Here is a 17,343-nt window from a genome sequence, read left to right on the forward strand (position 1 = left end):
TCAAACCAAGTTACAGCCAATAAAGTATTTTTAGAAGTTTAGTCACTGTTGTATTGTAAGAACCACATATTCAAGTTGCATCGAGCAAACTCTTACAAATAGCATCATGATAATGAACTGATGATCTGGGCTATTTTTGTTATGTTGACTGAGGTGTAAATATTGTCCTGCACATTGGAGATAACTTACTGCTGCTCTTAAAAGTAATGCATGGAATCTTTTATAATCAGCCAGGCAGCCAGATGCAACCTTGGTTTAGTCCCTCAGCCAAAAGATGGGATCTCCAACTGTATTAATATTTCCTCAGTACTTCATTGGATAGTGAAACTTGATAGGTTCTATAAATGAGATGAGATTTCAATCTGGAACTCTGTGATTCTGAGGCAAGAATGCTATTAGCAGAAAAACAATTGAAACAGAGTCGAAAAACATGGTGCTGGAAAAGCACAGCAGGTCAGGCAGCATCTGGAGAGCAGGAAAATTGACATTTCGGGCATAAACCTTCTTCGGTGCTGCCTGACTTGCTGTGCTGTTCCAGTGCCACACTTTTTGACTCTGACTCTCCAGCACCTGCAGTCCTCACTTACTTACTGAAAACAGTACCCCAAACCAAATGATATCTTGTCCACCTGCTCTACCACCTGCTAGAGTTTGTGCTCTATACTGCTATGACAAAATATATAGATTGCCTTTCTTTCTAGTTTAATTCACTCATTCACAAAACTCCTTTCCTGTGTTGAGCCCTAAGCCTCAGCTATTTAGTTTATAACATTCCAATTCATTCTTCACTTCAGTGGAAATAAACAAAAATAGAAGAGATACAGAGCAAGCTATCAACCCATTTTGCATCATCACACAGTCAAAATGACTTCCTTAGATTGTCAGAGGTAAATTTAAAGTATTTTGATTAGATTCCACTCTGAGCAGTAAAGCAATGGTAGCAATGGTTTATTTAACTTGCATTTGCTTATGGATCTGTGTATGGAAATTTATTGCCCTTAAAATACCAAAATCATGTAGCACCTACAATGGGAGATCTTGTATCTCAATGAATAAAGCAATTAACTATATATCTCATGAACTAATCAGATTGAAACATCATTAAAGAGCAGCACAGAGTCTGAACTAGGAAGTGTCAGTCTTTTTCTAGTACCTTGATAATTGTGTCAATGCTGTTTCTTGCTCTTACCCTGAATTGGAAAACGTTGGCAGCTTTGCTTCCAACTTCTATCTTTCCCTTACCTTCACATGTCTCGTTTCTATTCTTCCAATCACTTCCCAGACTTCTCTGCCTCCATTTCTGGAGATACGTCAACAAATACTCTTTATAATCACACTCACACCCCCTGCTGTCTTGACTTTTCATCTTCTCAGTCTATTTCCTCTAAGGACTCCATTGCACTCCTCAATTTGTTCTTCTTTGAGGCATTTGTTCTCATGATGCAAGCATTCCCAATGGTACTTTGAATATGTCTTCTTTCCTCAATTGAAGATTCCCCAAACTATGGTTGTCTAGGTCTTCGATCATGTTTGTCTCATTTCTGGCACTTCTTCCACGCCTTTACTTTCCTTCAAGAACATAAGGTTCCCCATGTCATCATCTTCCACTCAACTGGCTTCTCTATTCAATGGACCAATCTCTGTCATTTTTGCCAACATTGGCATGTGCCACAATTGAACTCATTTTCCCCTGTCTGCTTGTCACAACATTCTGAGGGAACCATTTACCCTACAATATCATGGTGTACTTCCCAATTTACTCCAGCATCCAGGCTCCTTCCCAAAGAACCCTTTCATATAAACACAGGAGATATAATATCTGCTCTTTTATCTCCACTCTCTTTGCCAGTCAAGGCCTTAAGCACTTCTTCTACATGAGGTATTAATTTATTTGTATTTTTTTCAGTTTAGTATACAGTACATGCTATTCTCTCTATTACGGAGATTAAAGTGGAAGAGCACATTATGGAATGTCACCATTCAGTCCACAAGCAAGACCTTGAGATCCCCTTAATCTGTGATTTGACTGCTCCACCTTATTCTCAGTTGACATCTCCATTGTTGACCTCCTGTAGTGTTCCACTGAAGCTCATGGTCAAACATCAGAACTTTTTGGACTCAATGTTGTGTTCAATAATTTTGGATCATAATCTATACCTGCAGTTTGTTTCCCATCCTTTGTGTGTTTGGATCTGCTCTTTTTTTTGAGTTTGAACAGCAGCTGTTTATCATCCTGTAATTCACACCTCTGCTCAACAGATGCTTTGTTTCTTTGCTTATGTCATTACCACTCCTTTTGGCCCTGCACTATCAACTCTTTTGTTACTTAACCTCCCTTTTCTTGATTCTCTTTCACCCACCATGATTTAATCTGTTTGAAACATTTCTAACATTTCCCCATATTCTTGAAAGTTCACATAATTCCTGGAGAGTAAACCCTCTTCATCTCTCTATAGAGATGCTGCATGCCCTGCTGGGTATATCCAGTCATTTCCTGTTTTTATTTTATATTTATTTTAATTAGAACATTTAGTTAAATGTCAAAAGGAAGTAAAAGAGAGGGAAAGTAAAAAAATCCACCAATTAAAATCTGAGCAAATGAGACTTCACACTTACAAGCTCATTTTCATTGCTAAAGAAGCTGCTTGGCTGTACTTAAATTCTACCATGCCATGGAAAATTAATTGTCCTGGAGTGGACAAGATCTGTCTTTTTGTGACAAAGTGGGTCTAAGTAGAGAATTTGTCATGCCAAATGCAACATTTGAAAGTTGAGCAAGAGAGCTAGATGGTATTTATGCAAAACTAATGGAAGACTGCATCTTGGAAAGCAACATTTAATTTTACCACTTTTCTATGTAACAGCATCTGCCAGACTTAAATTGTCATCTAATGTAAACATAAACAATGGAAAGTGTCATTCGCTTCACTCCATGTTTCTCAACTCAGTCTAGGTCCCTTTAATAGATTATGTGGAGAGCAAGGCAGAAATTGAGAGTATATGCACATTGACAATATATTAACACACACTTATATGTCTGTACATATGTATATATGTGAACATTATATTCAATTCAGTCAAGGGAAGGTAGATATCCAAAGTGTCAAATGAATAGAGTGTAGCTCCTAGTTATTTTCTAGTTCAGTCAATTGCAATTGGTTGCTTTACCGTTCTAATTCTGATTCTAAATAACAAAGCAAGTAAACTGTCATGTTGAGGTTGCATCTTAACACAACAAAACAAAATTATTTTTAAAAAAAATATTATGATATTTTGCTTTGTGTTAATTTTAGTACTTCATTATTGACATATTCAACTTATGCACATGGGAAGACAATGATGGATTGAATAGAAGGATGCTGCTTTTTTTAAAATAAAGGTAAACTTCCTGCATACTAAGGAAATTGAGAGACTGCAGTGTGCTCTGTTTCTCAGAGACATGGCTCACCTTATTGTGCCTTACAGCCTGTGGGTCTCTCATTTCACTGAGTGGACTACTCAGTGTCCTCAGGCAAGGCAAGGGGTGGTGGGTTCTGCCCCCCTATCAACACCTCCAGGTGCTCAGTCATGGTGACCCTGGTGAGTTACTGCTCTCTTGACCTCGAATATATCTTACAGTGAAATGCTGGCCCTACTGCCTGCCACAACAGTTTACTTCAGCTATCGTGACAGTAGTCTACGTACCTCCCTAAACAGAAGTGAACAGCACACTTGATGAAGTATATAATGCTGCAAACAGTCTTGAGACAGAATACCCTGCAGCCTTGTTCATTGTAGCCTGTGAGTCCAATCTGGCCAACCACAAGAATGGCTTACCAAAATGCTATCAACACGTCTCCCAATATCCTTGATTGTTGCTATATCAAAGATGCCAACCGCTCCATCGCACCAACAGATCACAACACTTTGCTCCTCCTCCCAGGTCACAAGCTAAAATTGAAGATTGAGAATCCAGTACAGAAAGTAGTGCAGTGTTGGTCTGAGGCAACAGAAGGGCTTCTCCAGGACTGCTTAGTAGGTATACTGGTCCATCAAGAACACAGCAGCCAACCTGTACGAGTGTGCCACTACCATCACAGACTTCAATAGTAGGTGTGTAGAAGACTGCATACCAAAGAAGTTAATCTGAGTGTTCCCCAACTGGAAACCATGGATGAACCTGAGAGATTCATTCCCTACTGAAGTCTAGGTCTGAGGCTTTCAAGTCGGACAACCCTGACCTACGCAGGAAATTTAGGTAGTCTTTGCCAGGTCATCAGAGATACCAAAAGGTAATACTAAACAAAGCTTGAGACCCAGAATAACCACATGGATGCCCATCATTTGCAGTAATACTGACATGGCGTAACAGACCAAAGCTGAAGAGAATTGCTGGCAACAATACATCCTTACCTGATGAGTTCAATGCATTCTATGCTTGCTTTGAACAGAAGGTCAGTGGAAAGATGTTACCTGTTCCAACAGCCTTAGGTGCATCTGTACCCACAATCACCACCACTGACATTAGATCAGCCTTCTTGAGAATGAACGCAGTAAAGGCAACTGACCTGGATGGAGTGGCCAGTTGTGAACTCAAATCCTGTACAGACCAGCTGGTGGGAGTATTCACTGATACCTTTAACCTCACCTTACTATGATCTGAAGTCACCACCTCATTTAAGAAGATCACTATCATCCCAGTGCCTAAAAAAAAATCATGCAGTGTGCCTCAATAACTGCTGCCCGGCAGCTCTGACCTCCATAAGTATGAAGAGTTTCGAGAGGGTTAGTCATGGCTCACATTGACTCCAACTTATCAAATTGCCTTGATCATTTTCAATTTGCACACTATTGCAAGGCCCATGGCAGATGCCATCTCTCCGGCCTGACACACTTCCCTGGAACATCTAGTTAAGAAGGATACCTACGTCAGGATCCTACATATTGACTACAGCTCTGCTTTCAACACTATAATTCCAAACAAACTCATCTTCAAACTCCAAGACCTAGAACTCAGCTCCCCTTTTGAAATTGGATTCTCAACTTCCTGACCCATAGATAACAACCAGTAAGAATAGATGACCACACCTCCACAATAATTCTCAACACAATACCCCACAAGACTGCGGACTCAATCTCCAACTATATTCCTTATGCACTCATGACCGTGTGGCCACATTCCATCTAACTCCAGTTACAAGGTCACTGATGACACCATCATTGTAGATTGGATCTCAAACAACAATGAGACAGAATACAGGAAAGAGATTGCGTGCTTAGTGGCATGGTGTAAAGACAACAATCTCTCCATCAACATTGGCTGGTCATTGACCTCAGGAAGTGGCGTGGAAGGTACACCTCTGTCTGTATCTGTGGTGCTGAGGTGGAGATAGTCAAGAGCATCAAATTCCTGGGAGTGATGATCATCAACAATCTGTTCTGGTCCACACAATTGATGTGACAGTCAAGAAAGCAGAACCCACCTCTACTTCCTCAGGAGGCTAAAGAAATGAGCATATCCATAAAGATACCTACCAATTTTTATAGATGCACCAGAGAAAGCATCCTATCTGGATGCAACACAGTGTGATGTGGCAACTCCTTTTCCCAAGACTGCGAGAAACTACAGAAAATTATGAACACAGCCCAGTCTATCATTGCAAAACAGCCTTCCGTCCATTGACTCCATCTATACTTCCTGCTTCCTTGGAAAAGCAAGCAACATAATCGAAGACCCCTCCCATCCCCAGTTATACTCTCTTCTACCCTCTTCCATCAGGCAGAAGATATAAGAGTTTGAATACACATACAAATGGATTCAAGACAGCTTCTTCCACACTGTTATCAGACTTTTGTTTGAATCTCTCAAATGTTAATATTGATCTGTCTCTCTGCACCTTCCCTGCGGCTGTAACACTGCACTCTGTTCTGCTATCCTGATGCACTTTGCACAGTACAACCTGCCTGTATATCATGCAATGCAACGTTTTTCACTGTATCTCAGTACATGTGAAAAAGAAATAAATCAAACTCAAACTCAAATTCCACTGCTGTCTGTAGATTCAATTTGATCATTATCAGTCTTACTGCTGTCATTCACACTGAGGGTGGTTCTTTCCATATGCTTATTTTTTTCAGTCTGTGCGTAATGTGTAAATTACGTAGGTGTAAAAGATACTCAAATGAAATGTATGATACATTTGCTGTAGTTAACCATTCCTTCAAAAATAAATAAATATAAAACATGTAGGACCTAAATGTGGTTCACATTCAATCAAACTGAAGTCAAGCTAGAGTCCATATTTTTACTTTCTAACTTTGCATTTTGCCAACCTGCCCTGCAGTATCTCTTGGGTTAAGTCGTTTTAAAAAATGCCTTCAGGACCCTTTTAATGTAAGTACATTAAATATACCCTGCCCCTTATCCAGTCATGTAAAACACGTTTTACAATCAATCTAAACAGCCTGTCTGTTCATCCTTGACCCAAGTCAGGCAGAACCTTATTCCAAATTAAATCTAAGCATTGACCTCACTGCAGTCAGGCAAAATCCCACAACTTTTTGCAGTAAATCAGAATAATTGGTAACTTTACCTCAGTCAGGAAATATGCATTGGTCTAAACTTTCACTGTGGGTTTAATACATTATGTACATTTATTTGTGCACTGACTTATTTTCCTGTCAGCAGGCACAAGCTGTGCCCAGTTTTACATCCTGAACTGTGTTCATAAGATTAAGCAGCATGAATTTGAATTCATTGGGTTTAACCTCTGTTTCTTTTTAATAGCTATTGAGTAAGTGAAGGCTCAGTTTAGAAATAACAAATTTGAGCAACATTTGTCAGGTTGTTTAATTGGAGAATAACAAACTCAAATGTTGAAGAAATAGTTTTATGAAGCAAGTAAAACTTGGACACAGTTTGTGAATAAATTTCACATTACTGTGATCATCAATGTTCAGACTACATATATTGACTAGTTTACATCCTACTGATTTTAAAGTTTAAACTATCAAAACCAGTCAGGGAGTTACTACGTTCAATATTGCTGTAGTAAAAGGGCCAAAGGTAGCATTCACAGCATTGAAACAAAACCACTAAGTTAATAATAGTATTGTTTAACATTGATTGAGCCTTTCATTTTCTCAATCACTAAGTCCACTAAGTTAGTAACCCCAATGGTATCAGCATTTAAAATAAATAGTTAGAACATCCCACTAAAATAGACAAAAATATTGAATACATGTTCAACTTAAAGATGTATTATCAATTTCATTTGAAAAGAAAATGAAATATCCACTTTAAATTGCATGTAGTTATAAATTAGAACCACCTATGGATGAATTCTACAATGTGTTCAAAGTTACAAGGACTTACATTCTAGGGGAAACCAACCTTTTATGATTGAATTACTGGCCCCTTGTGATTGCTTCAATAAATCTTTAATGGAGTTTCTGAGGTCAGTGAGTTTCTGTGTAAATCTCCACTTACTTTTTACACCTCAATTGATTTTGCATAATAGTAATGCTGGATAATGGAACACTTTTTCACATGGCCATTCTAGCTCAGCATCCAGTGTCGCCAACACAGTGATGATAAAATGCAGATTATACATTCTGGGATATATAAAGGACCTAGATAGTTTTGTGCTAAGGACTGGATTGAGTCTGTGCAAGTTAATTTTGTGTAAGTTCTTTACAGCTGGAGAGGAAAATGAACTGCTATACTCTCAATCCAGACTGGGATTGAGCCTGGAACCTCAAAGTTGAATAACTGCTGCACATTGCCAACCCACCAAGATTGGGCTGAAGTCACCAGGACTTGAAATAAAACCTCTTAGAGCACTCTTGGAAACAATGCTAATCTGGACATTGAATAAGAACACACAATATTAATTATTTTCTTGTAATACTTCCATTTATTTGCTGTAAAAAAAAATAAAGATGGGAAAACAGCTGTTGACAAGCAGTCAAGAATCACTCAATTAAGTAATAATGCACCTTTTTGCTTTCAGGGTTGTGTTGAGAGCAGAATGTGGTGCCATAGGACTGGACGTCTTTGATCACAAATGGAAGGATTCTGGTTCAAAGTAAATGGAGCAGGAGATCATGTGATATACCTTCCCGAGAATATGATCAACTAGGGTTGGAAATTCTATTCCACTTGCAGTTCCTCGACTTTACGAATCTGAGTCAAATGGACCAGAATTTCTTTCTGATGAATCATAAAGGGACTAGAAATAGAAGTGTCAATAGTAGTGGAAGGAAATTTGGCATTTTATATAACCAAAATAAAAGAGATCTTATCTGGACTGAATCACCTCGTGTTAATCAGAAGATTTAATATTGTGATAATACTGAAACTGTATTTTGTATGAATAAATATGATTTTTGTCCATACCAAGCCTCTCCTCCCACAAAAGACTGTTGTTAATTATACCATAATAGATTGCCCAATACTGAAACCTCCATCAGCATACATTTATATCCAAAAGTAAAATTTTGTGTGTACAACTTTACTGCTTTTGCCGCTAGTTTTTAAAATGGGTTTCAGTAAGGCCATGTTCCCATTTCAACAACTGAAGTATGTTTATGGCCCTCTGCTAAACCGTTTTGATGTACATTTGTTTGCTTTTGTCTGTTGCTTCTGTTGACATTAGGCTACCATTAAGCACATATGGTTTGTATAGAATGGTTACATCCTCACTAAAACTTCACCTTTAAAGGATATTGCTGAGAAGTCTACTGTGGCTGAGCCCAAGGGTGTACTTTGTGGCCAAGGATAAATCTTCATGTCAAGAAGCACTGGCTCCACAAGATATATTAATTGATGTCTTCCATTGTTCTGTTTGTTTCCTCCTCTACTGTGGTAGTTTTGTCAGTAGATTTTCTTTCCAGAATGAAAGAAAATGATACCATATGGCTTTATTTGCTTTTCCAGTGCAATAAAGTAACTGATCAAATGGCTAACTGCAGTAAACAATATTGCTTCTTGTTCTGTTTCTCCATCTGCACCAAAATGAAGATCATTAAACCAGTTGCAATCTTCCTTGCCTATAATCAGTTGCCATCCTGCACATTTTCTACTCTTTACAGCCACTCAGGATTGTAATTAAGATGTGTTGCTTATTGTCCTACTCTAAATCAGCCTCTGTCAGGGTCTAGAGTCACTGAATAATACAGCACGGAAACAGACCCTTCAGTCCAACTCTCAAAAATGTGCAGATCCTCTCTTTCTTCCTTTAATCTTTAAGCTTTAAACTCTTGACTTTCTATATATATGTTAGATTATTTATACATTATTTCTTTTTTCTTTTGCCTTGGTGTTGTTCTGGCCTTGAATCTTCACTTTAGTGTCAAACTAAAACTCTCATTAGAGAAATGATTTTAACTAGCTGCATTGCCAGCATAGATTAAAGTTCCGTAATGTTTCTAACACTCAGGATTCTGGCTGGTGTAACCATTGAACAATCTTGCTACTTTCTGAGCAGGCCAGGCTTATCTCTAACTGATAGCTATGACATCCTCAAATTTCATTGGGTGGGAAGATCACAGGAAATGGTGTGTGAGGACCCATAAGTGGGCAGCAAAGCTAGGGCACAAATGCTGACATTCTAAAATAAACGTATACATTTCCACCCAATATTTGGCCGAATTGACTCGCCTGCTGATGGGCAGGAGTGGAAACTTGGTGCAGGAGTCCATAGTCTAGCCAGAGTGGGAGGCAAGAAGAAGCAGAAATGAAGGATCCAGAGTGATAAGAAACCAATGAGAATGATCAAGAGGGTAGGGAAAGTAAGGTGACATCCAGGAGAGGTGTAGCCTGGCACAAGGGAGATTTAGCTTCCTATCTATGGGTGACCTGCATACCCACTCAAAAGAACAAGTTAATATTGGGTCCATTAAGAAGGTAGTGAGATTGGAGTAGTTGCGTGAGTTCAGTTATTTTAAACACCCTTTTGACAGCAGGAGGCAACTAACATTAGAATGGTAAAGGCAACTAACATTAGATCCCTTCTGGATATAGGGGAAAAAAAAGAGAAAAACAGGCCTGGCTATTTACACAGGAGAGTTGTTTAGGTGAACATGGGGGTGGGAAAAGTTTCTGATGGGAAATCCAAAAGGATGAGTTTTAACTCCACAGTATTTGTCTTTTCAGAATTTCTTCTCTGAACTTAACCTGATTGTTAGGCTTGGCTTTCAGTAATTGTGTGGGGAAGATTTGGCAGCAAGCTGCAGGACCTACTAAAGCCAATCACGGATTGTGGGAAGGGTAAGACTGGAGGTTGCAATCCCAGAGTGAGTGGGTATCAGATCCTGAATCCCATAATGGGGTGACCTAATCCCCAAACCGAACATAGCCAATTTCCTAATGATATCAGATCTATAACACCAGGAAACTTTGAAAGACAGGGTTCAGGTGCAGGGAACTTGGCATGTGCTGAAGAGTGCAGGCCTGAAGCAGTGTTGTGAAGACCTATGCCTTCAGAAGCTACCTTCACCCTTGTTCAGTTGTAAAATCTCCTGAAGTCAGGGAAACCTGGCCAGTAACGTAAAACCTACAAAGGAAGTTAAATTAAATGCTGAAAGTCTCATTAAAATACTTAAAACTCCAACCAGACTCTTGGAAGCATGATTATCTACAGCTATTTTTCTCACCTCTGTAAATCCTAATGTTGATGGATTGGCATCAAAGCACCAGGGACCTGGGTTCAATTCCAGCCTGGGTGACTGTCTGTGTGGAATTTGCACATTCCCCCTGCATCTGTGTGGGTTTCTGTTCAGTGCTCTGGTTTCCTCCCACAGTCCAAAGATGTGCAGGTTAGGTGTATTAGTCGTGCTAAAATTTCTGTCGTGTCCAGGGTTAGATAGGCTTGGGGGATCAGCCAAGGTAAATGCAGGGTTATGGGATAGGGTGGGGGACTTGATCTGGGTGGGATGCTCTTTGCAGGGTTGGTGCAAACTCAATGGGCTAAATGGGCCTCCTTCTACAATGTACAAATTCAATGACTCCATGAAGAGCTTTCTGTTGTCAAACTTTCCCGAATGTGTTCTTTCCACATAACTTCTTTTGAACTGATACATCCCCATCAAAAGTTTGAAACAAGCACCATCTGCAATAATTCCTATGAAGAATCATGTCTTGCACATTAGCAGCCTGCCTGGGTTTAGGAACTAAAGGGCATAGATTTTGAATTTAGTAGAGATCAAAAATTTGAAAGATGCCAACAAGGAATTAATATCTCCAATGTTTACTCCAATGCACAATGACAAAATCTACACCCTGTCTTAACCATTATGTGCAGATTGTAATGCCCTCCACGATTATGGAAGGCATTTAATTGGGCAGAAGCACAGCTAGTGAGGAACTCACCACTTTGCTGCCTCTTCCTCTGTAGACTTTAGGTGGTACTGCCTTCCTGTCTCATCACCAATTTAAGGTCTTCAGTGGCCAATTAATGCCCAACTAAGGGTATTCACTCAGCAATATTTAGAGCAGCCATGTCAGCATTGCTTGCTAGCTCCCAGGGAGTGTCCTTCATTTAGAGTATCCCCATGCCCATTCTGCTGGCAGTCTTTTTCCCCTAATCCACATCCTGAAATTCCTCTTCCACCATTACTTGCCTGGGTCTCTCGGTCATCCTTGGTCATGGCTGGTGGTTTTCCAACATCAGTCACTGTCTTCCTGGACAGCCTGCCAAGTCAATACCTAATTTTCACTTAATATCCTCCTATAAAGAGGCAACATGAAGCTTCAACCACTCTGAAGTCGATATACATATCTGTCCTATATATGGGAGATCGCACACAGGAACTAAAAATCTGTTGACTATGAGCACTGAATCTTCCAAATGCAAAGTATACAAGATTTATAGCATTGTTATGACCTTGTTTTGTTAAAGTTCAACTGTTGGTCCTTTCTCTACAGTTGTTACTATTCTGTATTCCTGATAAGGAGGATGCATTGCAGGTTTGTTAAGTCTGTTGATTATTCAGCCCCTATTTAAGTTAAACCTAAGAGTTGTTGCTTGGCCAGCTGGATGGAAATTCAATTCTGTTGTTAAACCTAATGGATCATGTTCCAAAACGAATATTTAATCCAGCCAAAAGCAGTTTATATGCCAGTAGTTAATTAGTGCATTACTAAAATTTGAAGTTCTGAAGCTCAGAATCCTAAATACATGTTACAATCCACTTATGAAAGTAATGCTGCTCCTACCATTTCAAATAGATTTCCTTTCTAATTTATGAATCTGTGACATAGCTTTCATCTAGTTGTTAAGCTCATGACATCTTCCCTATAAAACTGTTCAATAAAGATTTATCGTGAGTTGAAAATGAATACACAAAGTACAGCTGAGATTTAAGTGACAACTTCAATTTAGCAATAAAAGGGCCTGTAAAATATATTTTTACAAGGTTTGAAAGCTTTGACCATTTCTATTTTCATGAAGCTTCAGTAATTGTGTGCTGAACATTTACCATTGATTTAACTGTTGTTAGTTGGGTCACAGCAGGGCAATGGTGGAATATGGGTTTGGACCCAATACTGATGTGGAGGACAGTTGCATGGTTGAGGTGACAGGGTACTGAACAGTTTTGCTTTATGTTGTTAAGTTTTAACCCCAGTGTGCAACAGATTTCTTGCCCAGAAGTCAGTATTAATGGCAAGCTTGGCTTTTAATAAGGCTGGGAAAACTCTGACGAGAACTTCATGTCTGATCTTGGGATCCATGTACTTGATGGTGAAAGCTTGAAGTTCTGGCTCCTCCTGGCCCACAGCAGTGCTGCTGTAGTTATTTTCCTTCCAACTCTGTCCTTGCTTCCCATTCAGCTGTTTTCCCACACTCAAAGCCAAGGTTGGCCATTGTTAGATTGAAGGCTGTGAACCTCATTGAAATATTTACATTGCCTCCATCTCCTGGGTTTGAGCTAGATTTAGGATCCATAAAATATGATGCCAATCCACTTATCTTCTATGATTTGAATTTCCAACTTCTATAAGTGAGGCCAAAAGAGTAAACATCTTGAGGGACTCAAGACTTGGTTGCATTTCCCAGTGGCCAACAAAGGCCTGGTGAAAACTAAAATGTAGCTTTAAAGGATTGGATGTGGATTCCTATTGAGAAAGTACTTACAGGATTTTTGGTTGATGAAGGAAACTGCTAGATGCTGGTTAGAACAATGACCTCCAGCCCAAAATATTGATATGTATCTTCCAGAAGATTGTTTGCAATCTCATGGAGAAATCCTCCACTGTGCACATGCTTTTAGCATTCCATGGCAAACTGAAATCCTTCATTGTGTCACACTAAATATATCCATCTATTATGCTCAATTCCTAATGGTCTCACCATAGAATCCCCACAGTGTGAAAACAGGCCTTTTGGCCCAACAAGTCCACACCAACCCTCCGAAGAATAACTTACCTAGACCCATTCCCCGAACCTATTACTGTACATTTACCCCTAATTAATGCACCCAAACTAAACATGCCTGAACACTATAGCATAGTCAATTCAGCTAATCTGCACATCTTTGGTTTTTGGGTGGAAACCAGAGCACCCAGAGGAAACCCACGCAGACACAGGGAGAACATGCAAACTCCACACAGACAGTCGCCTGAGGCTGGAATCAAACCTGGGTCCCTGGTGCTGTGAGGCAACAGTGCTAACCACTGAGCCACCATGCCATCCAGTCTTTGAATCTTTCTGCAAACAAAACTCTCAGTTTCGTATGATATGAAGTGGATTGAGCCCACACGACCAGCAGCCTGGGTTCTTTCATGTTCCAGTTGTAATATATAAGTCTAATGAGTATTATATTCAATTGAAAAGAAAGAAGGACTTGCATTTGTAAAGCCGATGAGCTTTGAAGGACAATAGCTATTATAAGAAAAGGTAACATAAAGTCACCATAGTCTTATCAGATCATACAGCTACGGTCTTATTAGAAAGAGATGACTGGTGGTGGATTAACCTGGAGGTTACCAAGCCTTGGTGATGGGAGAGGTTAAGAAGCAGAATTTTTCATGGCAAGCTCAGACATTGCAGGGATTGAACCCATGCTGTTAGTATTACTCTACATTGCAAACTAACTATCCAGACAACTGAACTAACCAACCCTCAGGGACACAGCACACTAATTTACACTGATATAAGGATACCATGGAGAACGTGTCTTCCCACCACCACCCCCAACCCCAACCCACTTCTTTGAAATAGGGCCCAGAATCTTCTCCTCCTCCTTGAGAGGGTAGATGGCACCTCTCATAAGACAGTATTTTGTCTGTACTCTATGTGAGCATCAGCCTGTTTTTAGCATTCAATTTTCTGGAATTGACTTGAATGAACAACCTTCTGATTTAGAGGTGAGTGCTATCAATGAAATTGGGGCTGACATACACAAACCAAAATTTCTCAGTAATACACCAAGTTTATTTTTCAATGAATTTGCAGTACCAGCAAACATCATCACAAATAGTACTCCTAACTTAATATCATTAGCCTGTTAATGTTGTCAATTATCAATGGCACAATATATGCTGAGTGGCTTCAATACTGACCGTTACAACAATGCAAATAAAGCACCAATAACAAATGAACACACTGTGTGTTAAACACACGTACAGTCTTCACTTGAAAGTGCACCTGTTTTAGGTGGGTGAGCAGCTTGAATTAGAAACCTACCTGTTGCCTAGAGATAATGTCTGGGGTATTTGATGGGTTTCATTTAATTCACACTGTCTAATTTCCTGTTGGTTCTGGGTGAAATGTTGGCAACAGCAGAAAATTGTGGGGTCTACAGGCCACCTGCCAAGATAAGGTGAATGGCCTCACTGACTGCTGTGATCATCTTGGAGGAGTCACACAATCACAAAGTGAACTGAACATGGCATGAGGCGATGGGGTTGGATGTATGATTGTGAGCTTAGGCAAGGGAATTATCCCCTGCTGTGCCCACAAGAAACATGAAAAATAAATATAAAAATTTACTATTTTGTGATTGTTCAGGCTACTGGATACTAGTGAAATCAACAGAATCTGCCATAAAATGGTACCTTCTTGCTATGGTTAGATGAACCTACTGCCTGCACAGTTGAGCAGGTTAATATTTCAGCTGGACAGTTCCTTGCGGCTCCTGGGTGAAAGAAATGACTTGAATAGATTCTTGGTAATGTTGATGAGCAAAGAGATCTCTGTGTCCAGGTACATAGATCCTTGAAAGTTGCCACCCAGGTTGACAAGCTTGATAGGGTTGTTAAGAAGGCATAAAGTGTGTTAGCTTTTATTGGTAGAGGGATTGAGTTTCAGAACCATGAGGTCATGCTGCAGCTGTACAAAACTCTGGTGTGACTACACTTGGAGTATTGTGAACAGTTCTGGTCACTGCATTACAGGAAGGATGTGGAAGCTTAGGAAAGGGTTCGGAGGAGATTAACTTGGATGTTGCCTGGTATGGAGGGAAGTTCTTATGAGGAAAGGTTGAGGGACTTGAGGCTGTTTTCATTAGAGAGAAGAAGATTGAGAGGTGACTTAATTGAGACATATAAGATAATCAGAGGGTTAGATGAGTTGGACAGTGAGAGGCTTTTCCTTGGATGGCAATGGCAATAGCTAGCATGAGGGGATGTAGCTTTAAATTGAGGGGTGATAGATATTGGACAGATATCAGAGGTAGTTTCTTTACTCACAGAGTAGTAGGTGTGTGGAACGCACTGCCTGTAACAGTAGTAGACCTGCCAAATTTAAGGGCATTTAAATGGTTATTGGATAGGCATATGGATGAGAATGAAATCACGTAGGTTAGATAGGCTTCAAATTGATTTCACAGGTCGGCGCAACATCAAGGGCTGAAGGGCCTGTACTGCGCTGTAATGTTCTATGTTCTATGTTCTATGAATGCTTCTAATTGCCTAAACAGCCTGGTTTTTTTGCCTGGCTGATGGGATTAAGCGCTTCCCCAAACTATCATTGAATGATTATAGTACTGAAGGAGGTCATTTTTCTCATCATCATTGAGCTGGTTCCCTGGAAAAACACCTCAGCTAGTCCAATCACCCACTTTTTCCAGATAGTTCTGCAAATAGTGTCTCATAAAGTGCAACATTGTATTTTAAATAATAAACAATAATATCAGGAACAATGCAAAGCACTTAATCAGTTGAGGGGTTCACATAACCACCAACACTGATTCAAATGTGATTTTGTATCTACGCATTGAGAACACCTTGTAAAAATACTGCAAGTAACCATTATCTCCTCACAACTTAGATGCTGCTGCTGCTGTTGGCAGATAGCATTGTATTATTATGCGATACTGTACATAACTTCCATGTTTTCAATTCTAGTTTAATGAAGTTTTTATATGTTAAAACGCATTTCAACAAAACATTGTTTGATTTCAAAGTAACAACACTTTGGAAGAAGGATTTTTACAATGATTAGTTAGTTGCTGCATTTACAAAGACATGTCAATGAGACTTAATGTTGTACCAACAAACTCGCATAATTTCGTACTATGCCAATATATCCATTCATCAGTCGTTCTTTTAAACTCAAGTATAGTTCAAGTGTAAAAGTATTGTTCAATGGATGATACAAAGTATTGAAATAACTGCAAAAATGTTAATCTTACCTGACAGAAATAGGTATGAGAAGATTGCGTTTTACTTTGCAAAGTCACAGTAATGCACATATAATAAAACTGTGACCGAAATGAACACAAAGACTCCTGTTGCCATGGAAGACTTTGCCACATTAAATTTACAACAGGGCTAAAAGACCAGCTGATCAAATGGCTCTTAACTATAAGTGACTATGTAACAGCTTCGATCACAGAAATCAATATTAGATAGTCCATGCTGGGGAAGGGAAAAAAAACAAAGACATGTTCCAGAGCTTACTGAAGACTTTTAATCCATGTTCTTCATTCACATCTAGCCAGAAATAAAAGATAAAATTAAACTCACCGTATGGAATCTCCATATTTGTATTAGTGTGTGTGCTTACGTTAACCATCCTTCTCTTTGCTGGACTCTGAGTTTTAAAACTGTGGCCACAAGAAGTTTTGAGGAGTAAAAGGAAAGTTAACAAAGACTATTTCACGTGATTTTCGGTGTTACGAGTGATTGTGTGTGTATTATGTTATCATATTGATTCTTCTAATCAAGCCTAATGTGGGTGGGGATGTTAAACAGTAACCAGGCTGTTTTGGAAGAGAATCTATAAGGGAGCAGTTACTATGGCAATCATGAGGTAAGACAAACTAAAACAAAGCTGTATTAAAGCTTTTATTGTTGTGGCTTTTAAATTTCATCCTGGCATTTATTTTTTAGATATTTTTCTGTATGTGTTTTTACTGTAA

General features: G+C 39.3%; 1 protein-coding gene and 1 long non-coding RNA gene across 2 annotated transcripts in view; one reads left to right on the plus strand and one right to left on the minus strand.

The window, feature by feature from the left end:
• LOC140463013 (uncharacterized) overlaps positions 1–8,894 on the plus strand; it is a 65,154-nt gene extending 56,260 nt beyond the window's left edge. The window contains exon 3 of the long non-coding RNA XR_011954574.1: positions 7,992–8,894. This is a non-coding gene — a long non-coding RNA (uncharacterized lncRNA). The remainder of the gene's footprint in view (positions 1–7,991) is intronic.
• Positions 1–17,046, minus strand: part of hnf4a (hepatocyte nuclear factor 4, alpha) — a 178,685-nt gene extending 161,639 nt beyond the window's left edge. The window contains exon 1 of the mRNA XM_072556602.1: positions 16,949–17,046. Coding sequence (XP_072412703.1) covers positions 16,949–16,997 — 49 coding nt within the window. The 5' untranslated portion in view covers positions 16,998–17,046. The remainder of the gene's footprint in view (positions 1–16,948) is intronic.
• Positions 17,047–17,343: the final 297 nt, after the last annotated feature.

Source organism: Chiloscyllium punctatum, chromosome 37 (genome assembly GCF_047496795.1).
Source record: "Chiloscyllium punctatum isolate Juve2018m chromosome 37, sChiPun1.3, whole genome shotgun sequence".
NCBI classification, from domain to species: Eukaryota; Metazoa; Chordata; class Chondrichthyes; order Orectolobiformes; family Hemiscylliidae; genus Chiloscyllium; species Chiloscyllium punctatum.